The sequence below is a fragment of the Labeo rohita genome, chromosome 10 (assembly GCF_022985175.1).
Source record: "Labeo rohita strain BAU-BD-2019 chromosome 10, IGBB_LRoh.1.0, whole genome shotgun sequence".
Lineage (NCBI taxonomy): Eukaryota > Metazoa > Chordata > Actinopteri > Cypriniformes > Cyprinidae > Labeo > Labeo rohita.
The window spans coordinates 23,830-48,430 of NC_066878.1; the positions used below are offsets into that span (position 1 = coordinate 23,830).

Genomic DNA, 24,601 nt, shown 5'->3' on the forward strand with positions numbered 1-24,601 from the left:
CAAAAAAAAGAGGTCACACAGAATGTGCATGCTGCTCTTTTCCATACAATAAAAATTAATACACTAAAAAATCCTGGGTTAATCTTTTTTATATTTAATAGATTGTTACAGAAGATTAATAAATGTTGTTCATTTTAGATTCAAAGAAACTTACAAAAGTTTCACAGATTCAAAAAAAAAAAAAAAAAAGTTGATAACACTGATAATTAATCAGCATTTTAGAATGATAAGCTTTGATGAGCAGTAAAAACCATGGAATTAAATAGCAGTGTGTATACTTCCAATTTATTTGGGCATTATTTCAATTAAATGAAAACAAGGTTATTTTTTAATACTTTTAGTTAAAGGGATAGTTCACCCAAAATTCTGTCATTAAATTTTCCATCTTTGGTAGTTCATCATCTATATATTCTATTAAGGAAAGCTGGGCAAAAATTGCAAGTCATCCTCTGTCAAAATTTTCAGACATGTTTACAAAGACTGTTTTATGTACAGCATGCATCCTCACAAAAAGTATTCTCTTAGCTTCATAAAATTACAGTTAAACCACTGATGTCACATGGACTATTGTAACAATGTCCTTACTACCGTTCTGGGCCTTGAACATGTCAGAAAGCTCTTGGATTTCAACAAAAATATCTTATTTCATGTTCTGAAGATTAACAAAGGTTTTACGGGTTTGGAAAAAACAACATGGGGGTGAGTAATTAATAACAGAATTTTCATTTTTGGGTGAACTTTCCTTTTAACAGTAGCGAGACTGATCACAGTACACCCTATTTAAATATGCAGAAATCTGAATGACATTTGCAAATTGTTACAGAAAATCAAACAGATTTGCAGTAACATGAGGGTGAGTAAAAGATGCCAGGATTTTTATTTAGAGGGAACTGTTCCTTTAAGGTGTTAAGCTTTAGGCAATAACATTTTGTCATTTCATTCTAGACAGAAACTACCGCCAAAATCTTTCTTGCTGTCTTGAAAGGCATAATAGAAAAACTTTAATCTCAGTTTTTTTTCATATCCGTCCCTTTCTGTCTCACTTTGTCATTTGCTGTCTATTTTTATCGGCTTTTTCCGCCTTTGTGTCTCAAACCTGGATTTACTGCCAGCAATCACTCTCAGTACAGATTCGTGCGAATGTTTGAGATCTGGTGTCCACGTTGTGATTATAAACAGAATCCCTGCATAGTTAAAGAGAGGCGATGTAGGTCATGCTGTGACCAGCTGCATGAGTCTCTTGTTTCCATAGCACTCATTTACCAGCAGTTTTCTTGCTGCTGCATGAGCTGGAAGTTCATGTCAGGTTGGCAGTGTTGGGAAGCTACTTTGAAGTGCTTGAGTTCAGCTACAGTCCAGCTTTTGAAAAAGTAGATTATACAAGTTACTGGTGTTGAAGTAACTATGTTGAAGTTAAGGCAATAATTAATCAATTCTGATAAATCTATTTCTGGCACAAAAACATTTCAATTAGGGTGAATGTGTTAAATTTTACATTACATACAACAGAACTAGAAAACAATTTAACTGGGAAAAATCTAGTAATTAGCTCAAGCATCTAACTAATTAGTTTATTAGTTTATTTACTAATTAGTCATTCAGTGTTTAAGATGACACTGGGATTTAAAAGAAGCAGTGAATCATTTATTTACATGAATGGTGTGAACAATTATACACCGAACTAATTATTTTACACATTTTAAATATTTAACTTATTAATAAGAGGACTTAAATGAATTAGTGATTCATTTCATCAGAGATTTTTTTTTCAATTAATCAGTGTGAATGAGCTGATTCAGATGAACAGGAGCATTTAACTAATTATTTTACTAATCATTCATTTTTTAAGATTACACTGGATCTTAAAAGAATCAGTGAATCATTTATTTACATAACCAGTCTGACTGAACTGATTCAGTCAACAGAATTAACTGACTGAAATTAAAGAGCATTTTTCAAATTATTTTACACTTTTAAAATATTGAATTATTTAATAAATATTTAAATATTTATTAATACAAGGACTGAAATGAATTAGTGATTTATTTGATCAGAGATTCATTTATTTATATGATTCAAATTAACTGAAGCATTTTTCAAATTATTTTACACTTTTAAAATATTGAATTATTTAATAAATATTTAAATATTTATTAATACAAGGACTGAAATGAATTAGTGATTCATTTGATCAGAGATTCATTTATTTATATGATTCAAATTAACTGAAGCATTTTTCTAATTATTTTTACACATATTACATATTTGACTTATTATTAAGGACTTGCATGAAGTAGTGATTCATTTGATTAGAGATTCATTTATGTACATGAGCAGTGTGAATGATCTGATTCAGATGAACAGAAGCATTTAACTAATTAATTAATGAATTTTAAATATTCAGCTAATTATAAAAATGAAAGTTCATTTAATCAGAGATCTTGTATTCATTTACATGAGCAGTGTGAATGATCTGATTCAGATAAACAGATGCTGTTAACTAATTATTTAATAAATCTTCAGTATGTAATTATTAAAAGACAGTGTGAATCAATTATTTACATGAACAGAGTGAATGACCTGATTCAGTGAACAGAATCAACTGATTCAAATGAAAAGAAGCCTTTTAACTAATTATTTTAAATATTTAACTTACTATTAATAGGACTTAAATTAATCAGTAATTGATTTGATCAGAAATTCATTTATTTTTAATTAAACTGATTCAGATGCTGTTAACAAATTATTTCACAAATCTAAAGTATATAAGTAATTATTAAAAAGACAGTGACTTAAATTAATCAGTGAATCAGTTGATCTGGGAATCATTTACATGAACAGCGTAAATGAACGGATTCAGATAAACAGATGCTGTTAACTAATTATTTAACACTTTCAGTATTTAAGTAATAAAAGACAGTGACTTTATTTTTGTTATTTACACTGTTATTTACATGAACAGTGTGAAGGAATAGATTCAGTAAGAACTGATTCAGATGAATATAAGCATCTAACTAATTTTTTCACTTTAAGTTTCCATATTTGAGTAACTATTAGGAAAATACAAGGACTCAGTGAATAATTTATTTAAACTGAATGAACTAAAACAAATCTGAAAGAATGTTTGAGTTTTGTCTGTTTTCTTGTGTTTTTGTCTTGATTTTCTATGAGTGGTGGTGCAATAAAATGGTACAAAGTTAACATTTTAATCCTACACTGTTAGTTGTTAATAAAAGTAGTTTGTTAATGGAAAACACTTTTAATTTATGGAAACTATAAATATGTAGTTCAGTCAGTAGCATCAGTACTTTTCTTAAGTTACTCCCCAACATTACAGCCTATTCCTTTGCGTTAAATTGTAGTGACATCTGTCAATGTCATATTTGCCCATGACTAAATTGTGAATTCACTGTGTAGCCAGAAGCAGTTTGCGAACTACGGTTTGACTTCCTCAAAAGCGTCAGTTCGTGCAGCCTTGATGTTTGCAGCATTTTAATCATGTATTCAAACGGCGCACTGCTGGGGTCTCAACTCTGCCTCCTCTCACACCGGAGACGGCCCGCTAAGGTCAACACCTGTCCCTGAACCGGTAATCTGCTCCATATTAAACATCTCAGTTAGACCGTGACCCGAATAATATTAAGCAATTATTATTTCACAGCAAGTCTTCGTCGCGGCCTAGTGAGATATTGCAGTTTTGGCAAGTTTTTCATCGCAAAGTGTTTTAGCACCTAGCGCTGAATAATCTTAGTGCTAATCACTAGTAAAACCAAATTAATTTGTCTAAGAACGGTACACAAGTCTGAGTGGATTAGAGGTTAGCAGCCACGTCAATAAAATCAATAAGAAAAAATGAAAGGCACACAAGGATTTGCTGTCTTGACAGGCCACCAAACTATGTTGTTTTATATTTCATGATCTTAAAAGGCTATCAGAGGACGTTAAATATTACATTTCTAATAAAAGGATAAATTGTGGTGGTCTGCAGCAGCTGTGAATGCTAAAACAGATGAAACGTACTACATGTCTTCACAGATAGCTGAGAGAGAGTTCATTCACCTCCATCTTTTTGTTTACACGTTGGCTTTGACAGAGCGATAATTGGAGAGGGAGATACTCAAGCTAGCTGGAAAATGGAAGTTTACAAATTGACTGTCTTAAACATGAGGATGGGCAGATGGGTTAAGCACGATTAGTCTTTTAGTTGTTTCTGGGGTGAGCAGCATTCGCCACTAGCTCAGACATGCCGTTCTGTACGAGGCAGGAACAAATCCTGGAGAAAAATGCACTGGAAGTCTAAAATTAAAATGAGGTGTGGGAGGAAAAAGCCAATTATGTTTCATTAGATAGTATGTTTAGTCAAGGTGTTAAAAAAAAAAAAAATAGACGTCCACCTGTTTCAGTTTCAGGTTGTGGAGGTGTAAAAAAGAAGATAAGCAGGCTAGGAAAAAATGAGTTGTTATTTTGACATTGCAAGTATTTTACATGCACAAAAGTTTATTGTGTGTGCCTTTAACAATATCTAATAATACTGTACTTATTTATGAGTTTTGAGAGAAATCCTGTCATCTTCACTATAGTTGTCGGTCAGCTGGTTGGTTTATATTATCCGTATAGCAGCAAAACCAATATCTCACGTAAATGTTTCACAGGGTTTCTAAAAAAAATCTTAAAAATGAACTCTTCCACAAATGAAGGCCTTAAAATGACATTACATCAGAGCAGAGGTCCTAAATTAATAAAGTCATGGCATTAAATGCTGCATTGCCACAAAATTAATATGTTCCTCAGTATTTTTGTCTTTCCTTATACAAATATCTAAAAATGTAACAAAATTAAATGAGTTTTTAAAAAACAAATGACTGTAAATGTTTTCCTTTGTATTAAGTTACATATGGAAGTCCATTTCCACCACTGACAGTTTTGCCAAGTCTGTGGTTTTCCCACAGAATTGGGCTACTTAAAAACTGTTGCCGCGGTTTGTTTTTGATGTCCGCTGGTTGAAGTGACCCCAATAGTGTAATATTTAGCCCCTGAAATACAAATTTACCATGGGAACCCAGACAAAATTTTTTTAATGTATTTTATCCCCCGGAACGCGATTTTTAAAGGGGGACCCCCCTCGAAACGCGGTTGAGCTAGTTTTGGGCTAGTTTTGAGTAGCAATTGGGCAGGTTTTGTTATAAAAACCTGGCAACCCTGACCATTGAATAAAAAATATAAACACTCAATTGTGAGTTATAAAATTAGAATTGAGATATAAATTCGCAATTCTAAGAAATGAAGTCAGAATTGCCTGATATAAACTCGCAATTACGAGTTCTAAATTTAAAATTGTGAGATTTATCTCACAATTGTTACTTTGTGTCTCAGAATTGCAAATTTGTCTAGCAATTGTCACCTTTTTATCTCAGAATTGCAAGTTTATCTCATATTTGTCACTTTTTTTCTTTTTTGTAGAATTGCAAGTTTATCTCACAATTGTCACTTTTTTATCAGAATTGCAAGTTTATATCACATTTGTCACCTTTTTTCTCAGAATTGTGAGTTTCTCACATTTGTCACTCTTTTCTCAGAATTGCAAGTTTGTCTCACATTTGCAAATTCATCTCGCAATTTGACCTTTTTTTTTTTAGAACTGTGAGTTTGTCTCAGTTGTCACTTTTTTGCTCAGAATTGCAAGTTTATATCTCACAATTGTCACTTTTTTTATTTTGCAATTGTTATTTTTTTCAGAATTGCAAGTTCGTCTTGCGATTCTGACTTTATAACACGCAATTAATATTCATTAAGTCCGAATTGTGAGATATAAACTTGCAATTATGAGAACATATCATTCTTTTTTTCCCCCTGAAAATTAGACTTTATAACTTGCAATTATACCTTGCGATTCTGACTTTATATATCATGCAATTCTGTGGGAAAAAAATCTGAATTGTGAGAAAAAGTTGCAATAACCTTAAGTTACATTGGTGCATTTGCACTGGAAAACAAGACAGATATGCTAAGGAAGAAACATCACTTTTATGCAGTGTGATCAGGAGGTACAGTAAAAGTTATTTTCATATTGTAGTAGTTAGGAGCAGAGGTATTCAAGCCTAAAGCAATTAGGTGATAAAGGCAATAGCGTTTGGTAGTAAGTCATATTTTCAATCTTTGAAGTGTTTACAACACATTGTGTTCTACCTATTTAGAGAACATACTGATGTATCATGTTCTCTTCAGTTTATTCCTTAAATTTTATTTACTTGGTCTTAAAAAGGTCTTTAAAAGTCTTACATTTACCTTTATAAAACCTGAAACCACTGCTTTAAGGCTCAAAGTGCTATAAAATGCCATGGAGATCAACTATTATTCAGTTCCTTTAAAGCAGATGAGGTGCACTTGAGAGTTTCACTGTATACATCATAATACGGACGCACAACAAGGGGGGGAATTGTTCTCATTTAATTAATCTCTATGCTAAATGGGCATCCAGAGAGCGTGACTCATGTTATTGGGATCACAAAGCATCAGTTTAACTACCGTGTTTGGTAATAACTTTATATCAAGAAAATATTTAAAAGGTGCGCTTACGCAATGGCTAATAGCATTAGCTGTACTTAAAAGTTGGTCCTGCTTTTATAATAACATGACTCATCTGGTTTAAAATAACCTGAAACTGAAACACCCAAGAGTTTTCACCCTTGACTGAAATGATACTTGACAAAGCATGGTTGTCAGATTTTGATGTAGAACTCTACTTGAAAGCAGATTTAAGTAATTATGTGACCTGGTTGACACATTCAAATAGTTTTTCCAAAGAAATAAAAGTCTGACATTTCGTCACTGGTGGACTGAAATGAGGAGGCTGCTTTTTTTTGTATTTTTAATACATTATAAATTCATGTTCCAGTTTAATTTTCCACAGTTTTTAGGTTCAGTGTTTACTGAACACCATTTGCTGTCAACAAACAACCACTGGAAGTTTATGAAAGAATCAGCCATGTCCCATTCGTCAATAATCTACAGTTTGTGAATAATTCAATAATGTTATCGGATTGAATATATCCTTGATGTATTAATGTGTTCATCCAGTTCACAAAACCATTCTGAATAATTTGTTGACGGATCAGTTTCTTGAGTTCAACTCACTGATTCACTGAGCCTGTGACAACAGATAACACCTCACTGAAGATGATCATTTTGTTCACAAAAGCCCTTGATAAGTTTCCTGACAAAATGTTATATGGATTTAGAAGACTTGAAATAAGTAGGCTAGACATTTAAAGTCATTTAAATTTGTGCAATAGGAAGTTTAAAGGGATAGCTCACCCAAAAATAAAAATTACCCCATGATTTACTCACCCTCAAGCCATCCTAGGTGCATGACTTTCTTCTTTCAGACTAATTTAATCAGAGTTGTATTAATGTTCTCGCTCTTCCAAGTTTTATAATGGCAATGAATGGGTGTTGAGAAGTCCAATAAAGTGCATCCATCCATCATAAAAAGTACTCCACACAGCTCTGGGGGGTTAATAAAGGCCTTCTGAAGTGAATCGATGTGTTTGTGTTAGAAAAATATCCATATTTAAAACTTTATAAACTATAATTTCTAGCTTCTGCTAACTGTCGTACATGCGTTCACGAGAGAGTGGTGTTCAAGCTCCAGTGAACATATGCTAGTCTCACGAGAACCAAGTTTTGTTTACAGCAAGGGAAAACCAGTCCCCTCTTACTATATCGAAATCTTCTGATATTTTTCTTTACAAATCCTTTATTACACAAATCCCTAACAAAGCGTTTATTAACCTCCTAGAGCTGTGTGGAGTACTTTTTATGATGGATGGATGCACTTCAAAATCTCAACACCCATTCACTGCCATTATAAAGCTTGGACACTTTTAATGTAATTGAAAATAGAAAGTCGTATACACCGAGGATGGCCTGAGGGTGAGTAAATCATGGGGTGATTTTCATTTTGATGCGAACTATCCCTTTAAGTTTGTTGTGTGAATTTGTCATGTTGACCAACAGAAAACTGCTTCGCTTTGCTTCTGTGCAAACTGTGGTTCATACATCACCATTGACAACACAGTGGACTTGTTTCTGTGTGTTTGTTAGGGCTGCGTCCACATGCGTCGTTCCTCTCTCAGCATGGCCCATATCGGGCTCCGTCACATTAACAGCTAATTAAGATCTGAGTGATTTCCTGTGGGGAGTGTGTTCTACTTAACCATCTTCCCAAAGCCTGTGATTCCCACATTAATCTTCCTTCCCCCGAGAACACTTCTATCGATTTGCAGTTCCCCGGGAGCCAGTCTCATCTTGGAAGTGATGAACAGGATTAGACTGAAATGAGCAGTCGGGGGAAGTGTTAATGCTGAAGCCGAGAGAGGGAGATTTCAGTCATAGAGCCAATTGCTTGTCTTTGTTTTTCTTTTTAAGTGCTTTGCTTAACTTGATCTTATTGAGTGGACTGGTGTGATGGTTTCTGATCGGAAGTAACCAAGTGAATGCTATACAGAGAAAAGCAATTTTACTTCATACATTTTTAATAATAATTTGTTTTCATATACCATATGTGGTATTTTCAGAAACATTGGATGATATTAATAATAATCCCTCTCTAATACCACCTAAAAATGTTTTGTTTATTTTTTTTCACAATGGTTGTGTTCCCGAAGTATACAGTACAGTAGGTTTGGGGTTGCTACGATTATTTTTATAATTGATCAAAAATTTAGTAAATACAGTCATTTTTAGCAGCCATTACTCCAGTCTTTATTCTAATATTTGGCATTCAAGAAACATTTCTGATTATTATATCATAAGTGTTAAAAACATTGTGCTCCTTAATACTGTGGTGGAAACAATGATACAGCATTATTTTTTTTAAAAAGAAATCTTTTCTAACATGATAAAAGTCTTTACTGTCACTTTTGATCAATTAAATACATCCTTGCTGAATAAATGTATTCATTTTTTAAAATAAATCCTACTGACTTTTGAACAGTAGTGTATACAGTTGAAGTCAAAAGTTTACATACACCTTGCAGAATTTGCAAAATGTTAATTATTTTACTAAAATAAGAGGGTTCATACAAAATGCATTTTATTTTATTTTTTTACTTTGTACTGACCTGAATAAGATATTTGACAAAAAGATGTTTACATATAGTCCACAAGAGAAAATAGTAGTTGAATTGACCCCGTTCAAAAGTTTACATACACTTGATTTTTAATACTGTGTTATTACCTGAATGATCCACAGTTGTGTTTTTTTGTTTAGTGATAGTTGTTCATGAGTCCTTTGTTTGTCCTGAAGAGTTAAACTGCCCTCTGTTCTTCAGAAAAATCCTTCAGGTCCCACACATTCTTTGATTTTTCAGTATTTTTGTGTATTTGAACTCTTTCCAACAATGACTGTATGGTTTTGAGATGCATCTTTTCACACTTAGGACAACTGAATATAAATATCATATTTTTTCATTTAGTACTGCCCTTCAGAAGCTACAGAAGATAATTATATGTTTACCAGAAGACAAAAAAGTTCAGTTTAACACTGAGCTTCAAATGCCAAAAGTTTACAGCCCTGGCTGTTAATGCATCGTGTTTCCTTCTGGAGCATCAGTGAGTGTTTGAACCTTCTGTAATAGTTGCATATGAGTCCCTCAGTTGTCCTCAGTGTGAAAATATGGATCTCAAAATCATACCATCATTGTTGGAAAGGGTTCAAATACACAAAAATGCTGAAAATGTAACTGTTCAGGACAAACAAGGGACTCTTGAACAAATATTACTACCAATATTACTACAGTTGTGGGTCAATCAGTTAACAACAGTATTAAGAATCAAGCGTATGTAAAATTTCGAACAGGGTCGTTTTTATAAATGTAACTATAATTTTCTCTTGTGGACTATATGTAAACATCTGTGAAACATCTGTGAAATAAACCTGACTAAAACCTGACTAAAACCTCAACTAAAATTAAAATTGAAATAATATAAATATAAACACTAATCAAAAATAATGAAAACTATAATAGAATCTATATAGCATTAACGTTTATACTTTAATTTTTACGTTTAATGACAAAAAATGTTTTAATGCAGTTAAATCTTTTAATATCATAAAAAAAAAAATCTTTGTGTCTGCATGTCATATTCTGATTTGCAGTCTTCATGGTCAGTGTTTCGTCTTCACTGCCAAAACGTTTTCTTATTTCTAAACTAATCAAGAAATGTTGCTTTTCTCTCAAGCTTCTGTCAGCTCTAAAGTGATGCTCACATGAACCGTGTTCACTATTTGGGGCAAATGACAAACAATCTGTCATCTTCCAAGGTCTTCAAAATCCTTCAGGCCTTTTATGTCACTAATTGTGAGTTTATTGTAAATACATCCATCTACAAGAGGAAATGAGCTCCTCACCGTGGTACATTATCAATATTTATCTTAAAATATGCTTTATACTCTGTCAAGTAAATGAATAATTTGTGAGTGTTATTGTTTGGTGAAGGCTTACTTTTCCTGGAATCAAATTATTAACAAGCAAGAATGTTTTGTATTTTTTTCCCAGGCACCCATGCAAACAGCATTATACTAAACATTATTCTCATCTCAGCAGAGTGAGCGAGCCGCGGCGCCCCTAAGGGCTGGATCCATGCCCACCAAACTGATTAGCATTGCATTTCCCGTCTTGCCTGCAGTAATTACTGTCATTTCAATCAGATGCAATTGATTTTCAGAAAGTGTTTATAAGAAAACTTCACATTTCGGGGTATTAAAGACCCCGTGAAATCAAAATCAGAGATATTTAGTCCATACCTGTTTGCTATGAGGCCATACTGTATGGAAGTTTATTAAAAATTACAAGTAAATAAGGTAACTGTGACTTTTTTTCTTCACAGTTCCTTCACAATTTAAAATTAACGACAGAACTATGTGAGATATAAACTAACAAATCTAAAAAATAAAAAAGAAATTACAAGATGCTAACTCGAAATTCTGAGAAGTCTCACAAGAATGATTTTTTTTCTCATAATTGCAAGTTAATATCTCACAATCTTGCAATATTGCTTTTTGCGAATTCTCACAATTGTTTTTTTTTTTCTAACAGTTGCAAGTTTTGCAGTTGAGAGATATAAACTCATTACTGCGAGAAAAAAGTCAGAATTGTGAAATAAATTCTAAGAAGTCTAAGTTGTCAGATAAAAATTTGTAATAAGTTTTTATCTCTCAATTCTGACTTATTTCCTACAAATGCAAGTTTATATCATAAACTCTTAAATGAGACATAAACTCATTATTGTGAGAAAAAAAGGCAATTGCAAAAAAAAAAAAAAAAACAAGTTTGTTTTTGCTGCTTTTTTCACCACGTGTGACTTTTTGTCTCACAATTCTGGCTTATTTCTCACAAATTCTAGTTTATATGTCGCAATTGTGAGATAAACTCATTATTGTAAGAAAAAAATAATTGTGAAATATAAAAATGCAGTTCTGAGAAGTAAAGTTTGAATTGTCTGAATTGGGAGAAAAAACTTTGTTCTGAAGTGTGTGACTTTTTATCTCACAATTTTGACTTTTTCTTGCAACTGCAAGCTTATATCTCGCAGTTGTCAGATATGAACTCAGAATTGCAAGAAAAAAAAAGTCTGAATTGTGACAAACTCATAATTCTGAGAAACAGAGTGTTAGATATAAATTTGCAATTGCGAGAAAAAAAACAAGATTGTTATCTGCAACTTTTTCCTCACAATTCTGACAGTTTCTTTCTTGAATTTATATTTCCGTTCTCACAATGTTAAGATATAAATACAGAATTGCAAGAAATGTCAGAGCTGTGAGATAAAAAGTTAATAAGCTTCCATTCATGTATATGTTAGTATACTACATTAACTTTGGTGCACAGGGGTCTTCAACAGGGTATTTGTGAACTAGTAAGAGTCTGGCCCAACATAATTCACCATTATTTCTATTTATGGTCATTCCCACAGCTTTCCAGTCTCTTTTTGATAACAACACAGGAGGACACTGACCGCAGTGTTCTTTCCATGATCATTCTGGATAATTGCTTCGGGCCTGTCTCTTTAAACTTAAATTTGTGCAAGCAAAACCCTGTGGAGTCAAGCAATCTTAAGGAGCTTCTTTCAAACCGAGTGTAACATTTGATGACGCACATTTTCACGGACCATTGTGCACATGGTTCTGTTTTAAACCTCCTTTTATTTCAAACTGTGCGCTGCTTCATTTGTTTTAATTAACTTGTTTACAATTTGTGTGGCAGATTTTCCTGCTGCCTGAACTCTGAATGCAAAACAGCTGCTGCCCATCGTAATGTGATGACATGATCATATTTCTGTTGTTCTACCTTGAATTTCAGTTTTGTGTGACAATGTCTGATAACTTAAAAACAGGTTTGTTTGTCTTACTTGAAATGGAAATCGAGTGCAGTGCATCATGGGATACAGGTAATTTATGCATACAGAACATTTGCATAGTTCAGCATACACACTACATATTACAGAAATAGTATAGTATAGTAAACTGTTAGTAAGCTGTTTTCAACAAAGCCATGCTTTTGAGTATGAAAAAATAATCAACACTTCCATTTAGGGTTATACAGTTAAATGATACATATTTGGCCTAATATTTTCAGCATACTGTGACTTGAGATGCACTAATTCTTATTTTCCACACTATTTAGATAGTTAAACTGATATTAATGTTTTCTGAAGGGAATATGTGCATTAAAGTCAGCTTTTTGTTGTTGCTCTCAGCAGTTGGTAATAGAAATGACTCTGTTGTTGCAATTAGATCTCAGTATTCAATGTCTTTTTATGTTTTAAATGTTGTAAACACAAGGGGGAAATGACTGAGATTTCCGTCAAATCTGGGAGAATGTTTTAATTTATGGCTGGCCAGATTTCCTCTCGTCTCTTCAGACTCTATATAGAAGCGCATTAGCATTATCAGTGAAATAGCTGCTTCTGGCAAGATCTCTGTTTGTCTGTTCCACTCTGGGATTCATCCAGAAATCAGTCTAGACAAGACAAACGACAATCAAAGCAGACAGGGAAGCGTAATGGAAATAAATCTGGTCATTTGTTGGAGCGCAGAACAAACCGTCTGTGTTTTGAGAGAGTTTGTAAGGGGGAGATGCTTGAAAAAGCACTCGAGTTGAATCCCGTGAACTTCTCTCTCAATTCGAATACTTAGTCTGCACAAATGTACCAGACCGCTAATTAAAATATGGACAGATTGTGTGCAGATTAAGCGTGACTGCGAGGAAATTCATTTAATTATTAATAAAGAAAAATGAATATTAATAAATAAAAAAATCTCCTGCTGGTTTCACCCACCACAGCTTCAATTTGAAAGCTGTTTGTGCTGGAAATTGTTCTTTTTATTATTAGTTATTATTAAATTTAAACAAGTTCTGGTCAACAAGTATATAAAAATATAAAAATTCAACGCGAAAGTACTCTTATGGGTGAGGCAAGAAGAATAGCAACATGCAGTAAAAGGTAAAACTGTTTGCATTGCAAACAAGTGTGTTTATAATTAAGATAATACGTTAAAATAACATGGTAAGCCATATCAATTTGCAATATCAAGCACAGTTTTGGACCAGAAGCCACAACCATAAAATTTACAAATTCACCACCTGCTCTTACGGCAAAAAATAAGGTGGATAGCCTTTAAAAAGCACTTTCTAAAAAGTCATTGCTAATATTAACCCCAAAGCACTGCACTATTAAGCCATATTACAATACATTTAGGGAAAATGAGGCAGAAGTACAGTGAAAGTATCTGAAGTAATTTCATTATGTTTACTATCATCAAAATGCATCTATGACAAAGGGTTCTAAAAATATGGCATCTTAAGAAAAAGTGTTCCTGTGGCTCAATTTGCCCCAGGTTACTAAACCAGTTGCATAATATCATATTAAAATATCAATTTATACTTCAGAAATTTAACTTAACTTCAGTGCCTTATAAGTTAAAGTGCCAGCTCAACTTACCCCACAGCATTTGGCTCACTTTTCCCCATAGCTGGCATTTTGGGGAAAAAATTATCCAGCTTACCAATTCAGGCTAATATTTAGCTAAATGATTTGCATGGTTTTATATGTTGCTAAATCACCTATATGCATCGTAAATATTTTTAGACCTGGATCAGTTTGTTTTTATGTAACAGCCATTAAATCTGTTATGCTAAAATTGTCATTTGACAAGCCAAAAACAGTTTTTAGAGTAAATGGGTGCCTTCCACTCCTCCCATGTATTTCTCCTGTTCACAATCTGGCAGAAATTATGTGTGATTGCAAAATACATAATCACACAACAGTAAAAGTGCACAGTTGCCAAGATACTGGGGTGGGTCAATTTACCCACTGGCTCAACTTACCCCACTCTCCCCTACTTGAAATTTGAATTGGTAACAAGAAATGTAGTGCATGTAGTGTCAATCATTTTTGATGTAACCTGTAATAAATGACACATTATAATTGAGAAAAAAAATGCAATTTTCTCATTCAAAACATGTTACATCCAGTGGATCATAATAATGACTTGATGTGAACTCTCTGTTTTAAAAAGATTTTTTCACAAAGAGGTTACTTCACAATACCTCATCTGTTTTCAATTCATAAAATAAATATGCCAGCTGGACTGAGAACTGAACTAGAACTAGAAAACTGAATCAAAGGTGAGTTGAAACTTGTGAAAAGAAGCAACAGAATGGCTGTTTGTTCAAAATTAGCAATCTTGGACTCATATGATGTGACCAACCAAAAAAGAAATTATCTGGAGGGGTTGAGAAGACACCAGAGTTATTGGATGCCTATTAAGCTTGATGCAGACACTTGTGATCCAGCAGATGGGAACAATGGTTTCATTTTTAACTCCGAATGAATGTCTTTTTCACATTCACTACACCAACAATGAACAGCCAAAGCACAGATCATATGTCACTTGGCTTTCATGTTCACAGTATAAAGGCCAAAGTGTTGGGAAGCTTTCTCCCAGTAAGCCAAATTGGTGGTGCCTTTTGGTGTTCAGTGTGACATAACCTTCCTATTCTAAACCCTGTAAAGCCTTACATATAAAATAATACTAGGAAAGATCATGTTGGTAGTTTGGATGCCTTAGAAACTCACATATCAAATAAGATACAGTATAGGTTTCATAGACTTAGTATCCATGCACCATTATTAAAATGCATGTGCTAAACATCAAGTACTTGCTTTCCAAAGACATCTACTGCATATAATGCCCTTGTCTTGAGATCAACCTCTGTTCAACTTTAAATTCAGCATGTATTGCCTGTCATATCTTACAGCGCTCTCATTCACATGCCTAATACCTTGTCCTATTTTGTAATTCAGTACATCTTGCTTTCTGTGCAAGCACTCATCAGTTTAACAGCTTGAAGTAACTCACCCAATATGTTTACAGTGTGTTTGTAGGCTCCCAAAATATTTAAAATACAGCAGCAGGTACAGTAAAACCGAGAAAAGCTAACTAAAATGCTAACATAAGCTGCAATCGTCCACAGCATTGTTTTTTAAATATCGTCATTTCAAGACACAGGTGAGATGGAAGGCTCTCATGCAAACAGACAGACATCATAAAAACCTTTGTATCATCTTACAAATAGTTAAGAGTTAAGGAGACCATTTTTAGTTACTTGCTGCCACCTGTTGGACAAAAAAGGTAATTACACATGAATCAGTTCTAGTGCTTTTCACATTTGTAAATGTACACTGTGCGCAGAATTATTAGGCATGTTGATATTCTGGTCATATTTTTTTTTTTCCAAACACATTTTACCAATTCCAAACCACATCAGTCTTAATAACTACTGTTAATTTTTTATTTAATCATTTATATGTGATATATAATTATCCGTGAAGGCTGGAAGTGAAAAACTCCTTATATTCAGGTGTGCATTATTAGGCATGTTTTCTTTTACAGATAAAATAAAGATAAAAAAGATATTTAACCCAGATTGAAAAGTCCAAATTATTAAATGCCCATGAGAAGAATGCAATACTAATGCATTACAAGAATTTGCAAAGTTAAGGCTTGACCATTGGACAGCGAAATGCTTGTTGAGTCTGCATGGTCAGAAAAAACAGGTGGAGAAGAAAAGATGCATGTTAACTGCAAAAGAATTAGGAATTAAGGTGAAGCATTAGGTGTGACACCATCAGGAACCGTTTCCAGTTCTCCAGCGCCACCATTTTCCAGAACTGCACCCTACCTGGAGTCTTCAGAAGTACAATGTGTCAGGTTCTCAGAGACTTTGCTTAGTAAAAAATCCTAAAAAATGCCCCTGACTTAAGAATAACAAGCTGACGTGTTGTGAAATACATGAAGACAGTTGTTTTTTTTTTTTATAGGCTTTATAGATAGAGTTTTGAGAGTGACTCTTGAAGGACAAGCATCACATTCTCTTGTACCTCTGATTCAAGAATTTATCTTCCAAAATCTGGCAGTACATTTTGGGAGTTCATGTTTAGTCTCCTATCCTGAAAAGTCTGACTTGCAGAGATGGACTAAAATGAACTCCCAAAACTTACTGCCAGATTTTGGAAGATAAATTCTTAAATCAGAGGTACAAGAGGATGTGATGCTTGTCCTTCAAGAGTCACTCTCAACTCATCTGTCTATAAAGCCTAAAAAAAAAAAAAAAAAAAAAAAAAAAAAACTGTCTTCATGTATTTCACAACACGTCAGCTTGTTATTCTTATTAAGTCAGGGGCATTTTTTAGGATTTTTTACCAAGCAAAGTCTCTGAGAACCTGACACATTGTACTTCTGAAGACTCCAGGTAGGTTGCAGTTATGGAAAATGGTGGCGCTGGAGACTAAATGGTTCCTGATGGTGTCACACCTAATTCTTCACCTTAATTCCTAATTCTTTTGCAGTTAACATCCATCTTTTCTTCTCCACCTGTTTTTTCTGACCATGCAGACTCAACAAGCATTTCGCTGTCCAATGGTCAAGACTTAACTTTGCAAACTCTTGTAATGCATTAGTATTGCATTCTTCTCATGGGCATTTAATAATTTGGACTTTTCAGTCTGAGTTAAATATCTTTTTTGGCTCATTTTATCTGTAAAAGAAAACATGCCTAATATAAGGAGTTTTTCACTTCCAGCCTTCACGGACAGTTATATATCACTTACAAATGATTAAATACAAAATTAATAGTAGTTATTAAGATTGTTGTGGTTTGGGATTGGTAAAATGTGCTTGGTAAAAAAATATGACCAGATTATTAACATGCCTAATAATTCTGCACACAGTGTATACATCTATTTACATTTATTATTTCAATAGTCTTCCCATGTGATTTATTTATATCTCTATTGTTATCTTTATTCCTTTTTTATTTAGTTATATTGTGAGGGTCAGTGTAGCCTAATATTTGTGTCACTTTTAAATATTTACACTGTGTAATTATCATGTGTTTAAATTGCCAAAGGAATCCATAATATCTAGTATTAATGGACTGGGTTTGCGCAAATAAAAGTTTTCATTCTTTGTCTTTTTTTTTGTTTGTTTGTTTGCCCATATTTACACACTAAATCCACCGAATTAAGAGTGGCCGCAGCATTTTTTTTACATTTTATGGGTCTGGTTTCCGATCCGCATCCAGCTATTTTTAGCTGCACGAAAAAGCTTGTTTTGCTGCTTGATATTGCAGATTGGTGTGTCTTACCATATTATTTTCATTTATTATCTTAATTATGAACACATTGGTTTGTACTGTAGTGCAAACCATTTTACAGTTTACTGCACTGTGTTATTCTTGTTATTTTGCTAATGAACCGGAAGTTTCGCCCACAGGCGTACATCCATAACTATGATTACATCATACCTATTATTTTTTAAACCTATTAATTCTAACGATTTTTATCTGAAAACACCTGCTATAATCTCTAGAGAGTGAATTTTACGAAATATAGTATCTATCAACCACAAACAAATGTAGTCAATTCTGGCCAGCGCGTTAAAGATTACAGGTAACACGTGAAAAAGCATAATTGAAGCTGTACGTGTATACACTATCGTACCTGTACAATTATAGACAAATTCTGGGCCTCTGCACATTTCGTTGTCTTTTACCCGATGTCATGTCTTTCAAAGAACTTCCTCCGTTGTCCTCCTCTCCAGCAGGGGGAAGTAGTGCTCCCTTCACAGTCCAGTGATATCACAGAGAAAGAGAGCAGCGACAATAACAACAACAACAGCGTCTGGCAGCTGTACGGTTATTGCCTAATGTGAACTATCAAATTTACATTAAACGTTATTAAATCGCTTTGATTTATTTGTCAAGACAACCCGTTGGATCTTTTGACCATCTTAATGGTAAGTGACATGTTATGTCAACCTGATAATATTATAAAAGGAAGTTGATTTTCTGAGCTCGTAGTCGTGTTAATATGCTAAACTGTCTCCTGTTCATCCAGGACGATCAGATCTAGACCATAAAACTCCTAAAGATATTAGAAAAGCAGCAGTGTACTCTTCTCTGACACAATGGCTCAACAGAGAGGAGTCAACAGCCTTCAGTTCAACCAGGACCAGAGTAAGTCTGAAGTATAATTTCCTTGAAAAACATCCTGTTATGTAATTAACTCTGCTAGATTGATCACATTAAAACGGAAAATAAAGTCAATGTGCTCAGAATCTAATAAAGTGTCAGAAAAATACTTGTCAGTCACTAATCATAATGTACTAATTATTTTTACTGTATTCATTAGCTTTGACTTTCTCCATGTTATTTAGGTTGTTTCTGCTGTGCTATGGAAACAGGTGTTCGTATTTACAATGTGGAACCTTTAATGGAAAAGGGCCATTTAGGTAAGATAAATCTGTTTTGCTTTTTTAAAGAAACATATTTGTAGACTTATCCGATGATTGTATGTGATTTGATTTGTTATAGATCACGAGCAGGTGGGCAGCGTTGCTCTGTGTTCAATGCTTCATCGATCAAACCTCTTGGCTGTGGTGGGAGGCGGCGTCAACCCCAAATTCTCTGAGATCTCAGGTACACTGGGAGTCTAAATTGCGCAGATGTGACCCTGGACCACAAAACCAGTCATAACGGTCATTTTCCAGTGAATCAGAAGAGAAATATGCACAGATTAGGCACTGTTTGAAATAATTTCTCAACAAATATGTTGGTGGATTTTTGATGTGAGAGGACAACAGATGATAGAGATAGATAGAGGAAGCAGAATTATGGATTATGGACTTGTATTTTGGTCAGAAGCAAAGGTTTAAAGTTAAAAAGAACTTAACGATGGATTAGTTTCTTACAAACATGCAGCTTTTCACTTTGGTCATTTATTTGAAATTGAGATTTATACATCATCTGAAAGCTGCATAAATAAGTTTGTTAGGATAGGACAATATTACAGAGATACAACTATTTGAAAACCTGAAATCTGAAGGTGCAATAAAATCTAAATATTGAGAAAATCACCTTTAAAGTCCAGATGAAGTTCTTAGCAATGCATATTGCTAATTCAAAATTAAGTTTTGACGTATTCACAGAAATCTTCATGGAACTTGATCTTTACTTAATATTCTAATGATTTTTGGCATAAAAGAAAAATAGATCATTTTGACCCATACAATGTATAAAGCTGGCTATTGCTACAAATATACCCTTGCTACTTACACCTGGTTTTGTGGTCCAGGGTCACATATATATACTTGGATAAAGTATTGTTCCCTTCAATTTAGACTTGATGTTTCATCTTATCTCTGGCAGTTTTAATTTGGGATGATGCTCGGGAAGTGCGAGACCCCAAGGACAAATTAGTTCTTGAGTTCACATTCACCAAACCAGTGTTGGCTGTGCGTATGAGACATGACAAGTAAGATACATAGCCATAAGACAGTAGTGCTTCATCTTTACATTAAAAATGCTGTTTGTATTAACAATGTCTCACTTCATATCTTTGTATGTAAAGAATCATCATCGTCCTGAAAAACAGGATCTACGTGTATAGTTTTCCCGACAACCCTGTCAAGCTGTTTGAGTTTGACACTCGTGATAACCCGAAAGGTATGGTGAGCGGTGCTTGCAGTTTCATATAGTTTCATCAGAAAGAGGCTTGACTTGATTTATGTATTTTTCATCACTGTATTTTTGCGTTTGTAGGTCTATGTGACCTGTGCCCTAGTTTGGAAAAGCAGCTGTTGGTTTTCCCTGGACACAAATGTGGCAGTCTACAGTTAGTGGTAAGATTTATGTGCAAATTGCTATAGAAAAATAAAGTTTGCAGTCATTTATTAAAGGAATGGTTCACCCAAAAATGAAATTTAGCTGAAAATGTAGTCCAATTTTAAATGTAGATGAGTTTGTTTATTCATCAAAACAGTTTTGGAGGAATTTATCATTAGTGAATTTATCAAAGTTATCATTAGCAAATGGGTGCCGTCAGAATGAGAGTCCAAATGACTGATAAAAACATCACAATAATCCACAAAGTAATCCACACCTGCAAAAAGCTGCATTTTTATAATGAACAAATCCATCACTGTGGATTTTTTTTTTTAACTTAAAACCTTTGCTTTTATCTAAAATATGAGCCCTCTATCCATAATATTGCTTTCTCCAGTGAATCAGAAGAGAAATATGCACAGATCAGGAACTATGTGAAATAATTTCTCAACAAATATGTTGGTGGATTTTTGATGTGAGAGGACAACAGATGATAGAGATAGATAGAGGAAGCAGAATTATGGATTATGGACTTGTATTTTGGTCAGAAGCAAAGGTTTAAAGTTAAAAAGAACTTAACGATGGATTAGTTTCTTACAAACATGCAGCTTTTCACTTCACAAGATGTTAATTGATTGAGTGGAGGGGTGTGGATTACTTGTGGATTAATGTAATGTTTTTATCAGCTGTTTGGACTCTCATTCTGACGGCACCCATTCACTGCAGAGGATCCATTATTGAGCAAGTTATGTAATGCTAAATTTCTCCAAATGATCTGATGAAGAAACAAACTAATTTTTAGCAAATTTTCATTTTTGGATGAATTAGTCCTTTAACATATTTGCATATTTAACAATGTTCATGAATCTTTGACAGGACCTTTCCAACACCAAACCTGGCACATCATCTGCTCCTTTCACTATCAACGCACACCAGAGTGAAATCGCCTGCCTGGCACTGAACCAGCCCGGCAGTGTGGTTGCGTCTGCGTCCAGAAAGGGCACACTGATCCGTCTGTTTGACACTACAACACGAGACAAGCTAGTGGAACTACGAAGAGGAACTGACCCTGCTACGCTCTACTGGTATTGTGTTTGAACTTCTTCTTTATCTACATCTGCTTACTCTAGACATTCTCTTTAAGGATTAGTTAACTTCCAGAATAAAACATTTCCTAATAATTTACTCACCCCCAAGTCTTCCAAGATGCTCTTGTCTTTCTTCCTTCAGTCGACAAGAAATTAAGGTTTTTGAGGAAAACATTCCAGGATTTTTTTTCCATATAGAGGTCTTAGACTTACAAAGGGAGCCAGTGGGTTGAAGATCCAAATTGCCATTTCTATGCAGATTCAAAGGGTTCTACACGATCCCAGCCAAGTAATAAGGGTCTTATCTAGCAAAACAATCTGTCATTCTTTAAAAAAAAAAAAAATGTATATACCCTTAACCACAAATGCTCATTTTGCACTAGTGATCTTGGAAGTGAATTAATCTTTTTAAATCATGAGGTGCATCCTGGAATACTTCTTAAACAGTATTGAAGGAGTTCACATATATCCAGGACCCTTTATAAAGAAATTCATGTGAAAACAATTTATTTGTTGTATATCAGAGGTTCCCAAACGGTTTTTGTTTTTTTGTCAGCTGAAGCCCTTAAACATGAAATATTTATTTGATATACCCCTTGAAATTTTAAGTTAATATTTCAATAATTTAACAACACACCTGCATGTTTATGGTTCTCTGACATTCATTAATGGTAACCTGGCATGCAAATAAACAGATATATAGGGCTACGCAACTATTTTCTATTAAACTATTACCTATTAAAATTATATTATGGTTATTTTGTGATTACTGTGTGATTTCATCTCATATGAAAACTATATCTTTCTATCTAATATATATATATATATAAATTTATTTATCTTACCTAATTTATATAGCAATTTCATTTTTTTTAATGAATTGTGCTGCTAAATTTTATATTTGATTCAGTTATTATTATAAGCTTTTCATGAACCATATTCGGGGGAACTCTGGTCTACAAAAGAACTAATTTAAGTAACCGTTTCAACAATATTTAAGCAAAAGCCTTTAGATCAAAAGAAACCAACATTTAATTTTAAACTTTGTCAGTGTGTATTATATAAATAAATGTGTATTGCTGTCTTTTATTGAAGAAAAACAGCTCTATTCTGCTGATAAATTAAATGAACTGTCAGATTATTAATTTTTGAATTCTGTTGTTTTACAGTATTAATTTCAGCCATGACTCATCCTTTCTGTGTGCATCGAGTGACAAGGGAACTGTGCACATATTTGCTCTGAAAGACACCAAACTGAATCGGCGCTCTGCGTAAGATCACTCATCTTGCTAAAAAGCTTGATTGCCATTTCATTACAATTTAGAGTTAATGGGTTTCATGTGTGGCTTCTTGTCTCCTCTAGTTTGGCGCGTGTAGGAAAGGTAGGTCCGGTCATCGGACAGTATGTGGACAGTCAGTGGTCTCTGGCTAATTTCACGGTACCGGCTGAGTGCGCTTGCATCTGTGCCTTCGGGAAGAACACCTCCAAAAATGTAAACTCTGTTATTGGTATGTGTGTTTTATTTAAGTCCTTCTGGTGAACTGTTAATGATTGGTCAATTATTCTTATAACACATGTCTCTTTTTGAAGCCATATGTGTTGATGGGACATTCCATAAGTACGTCTTCACCCCTGATGGAAACTGCAACCGCGAGGCATTCGATGTGTATCTGGACATTTGCGACGATGATGATTTCTGAAGCTGGAGATTGAGCTGTAACTACTGTAATATAATAGTCGCTCTGCTCTTATTTCTGTGAGGTTATGTTACTGCCTTGTATAATCACATGTACATAAAATCAGTCTGTGAGTAAATGTCTTGTAAAGCTTTATCTTATCGCACCACTCGTTCAAAGTTTCAAAGTCTGTGATCGTTTACTTGTCCTTCAGAGATACTCAACCTTTGATCACCTTTGAGTGATTTCTCATCATTCTTTGTCCTGCTGGTACACTGTTACTCTTGAGGAATAGGATTCTTTAGCATTTAAGGAATTTTATTCATGAAATCAATACAGCCTTTTATGGAGTTTTGGATTTTGTTGTGTTTAATATAATAGATGGTACAACATCTATAATAAGAAAAATCATAGATTTGATCTATAATCACATCAACCTTTGCATTTTATTATACACTGTTATATAAAAACAAAATATGATGACTAGATTTCAATAAGTTCTACAGTTCAAAAGTTTGGGTTTGGTAAGAAGTCTTTTATTCTTACCAATGCTGCTTTTATTTGATTACAATGCAGTGAAGATTAAATTTAAGTTTAAAATATCTGCACATTTAAAATAAATATTCATTTTTTAATACACTACTAGTCATACGTTTTTGAACAGTAAGCTTTTTAATGATTTTTAAAGAAGCCTCTTCTGCTTACCAAGCCTATATTTATTTGATCCAAAGTACAGCAAAAACAGACAAATTTTAAAATATTTTTACTATTTAAAATAACTGTTTTTTATTTGAATATATTTTAAAATCTAATTTATTTCTGAGTTCGGAGCTGAATTTTTAGCATCATTACTCCAGTCACACGATCCTTCAGAAATCATTCTAATATTCTGATTTGCTGCTCAGAAAACATTTATTATTAGTATTATTATGTTGAAAACAGCTGAGTAGAATTTTTTCAGATTTCTTTGATGAGTAGAAAGTTCAGAAGAACAGCATTTATCCAAAATAGAAATCCTTTGTAACATCATAAATGTCTTTATCATCACTTTTGATCAATTTCAATTGACTCGACTGCTTTTGAATGATATAGTGTATAATTTACAAAAGCTTTTCATTTCAGATCAATGCTGATCTTTGGATCTTTTAAAATGTAATTTTAAAAACATTTCTTATTGTTGAAAACAGTCAAAAAATCCTAAAATATTGCAAAGTATTTTAAAAAAAATATGCAGGGTTTTTAAGACATTATAAATGTCTTTGCTGTCACTTTTGATTGGTTTATGTACATAACATGTATGTAGATATTTATTAAACACTTCTGTCAGGCAGTATAGTGTTTTTTTGTCAGTGGATATCAAATTTACATACATACAGATAGATAGATAGATAGATAGATAGATAGATAGATAGATAGATAGAAAATACATATTACTATATAAAATAATGTCAGTTTCCACTGCATAGGTCTACATCTGTAACTTACAAAATGATAGATGGGTTTATAGATAGGCTATAAATATCTATATCTAAACATAAATATCAGGCACCACACGACGGAGACACACAATGCACGTTTGTAGTTGTATTTGCATGCTCAGTGATGATG

General features: G+C 33.6%; 1 protein-coding gene across 1 annotated transcript; it reads left to right on the forward strand.

Moving 5' to 3' along the window:
* The first annotated feature begins 18,190 nt into the window (after positions 1-18,190).
* On the forward strand, positions 18,191-23,630 carry wdr45 (WD repeat domain 45). Its single transcript, XM_051121910.1, has 11 exons — positions 18,191-18,361; positions 18,463-18,581; positions 18,782-18,856; positions 18,939-19,043; positions 19,773-19,878; positions 19,975-20,069; positions 20,166-20,245; positions 21,105-21,313; positions 22,486-22,587; positions 22,680-22,825; positions 22,908-23,630. Exons 2-11 carry the CDS (start codon positions 18,533-18,535, stop codon positions 23,015-23,017), a joined length of 1,077 nt encoding a protein of 358 aa, XP_050977867.1. The 5' UTR covers positions 18,191-18,361; positions 18,463-18,532; the 3' UTR covers positions 23,018-23,630.
* The last annotated feature ends 971 nt before the right edge of the window (positions 23,631-24,601 follow it).

Bases quoted from the DNA above. Each gene is read 5' to 3' on its own strand.
- wdr45 (XM_051121910.1), top strand. From the start codon at position 18,533: ATGGCTCAACAGAGAGGAGTCAACAGCCTTCAGTTCAACCAGGACCAG. The intron at 18,857-18,938 runs GTAAGATAAATC...GATTTGTTATAG, and splicing joins AATGGAAAAGGGCCATTTAG to ATCACGAGCAGGTGGGCAGC. The intron at 20,070-20,165 runs GTATGGTGAGCG...TTGCGTTTGTAG, and splicing joins CACTCGTGATAACCCGAAAG to GTCTATGTGACCTGTGCCCT.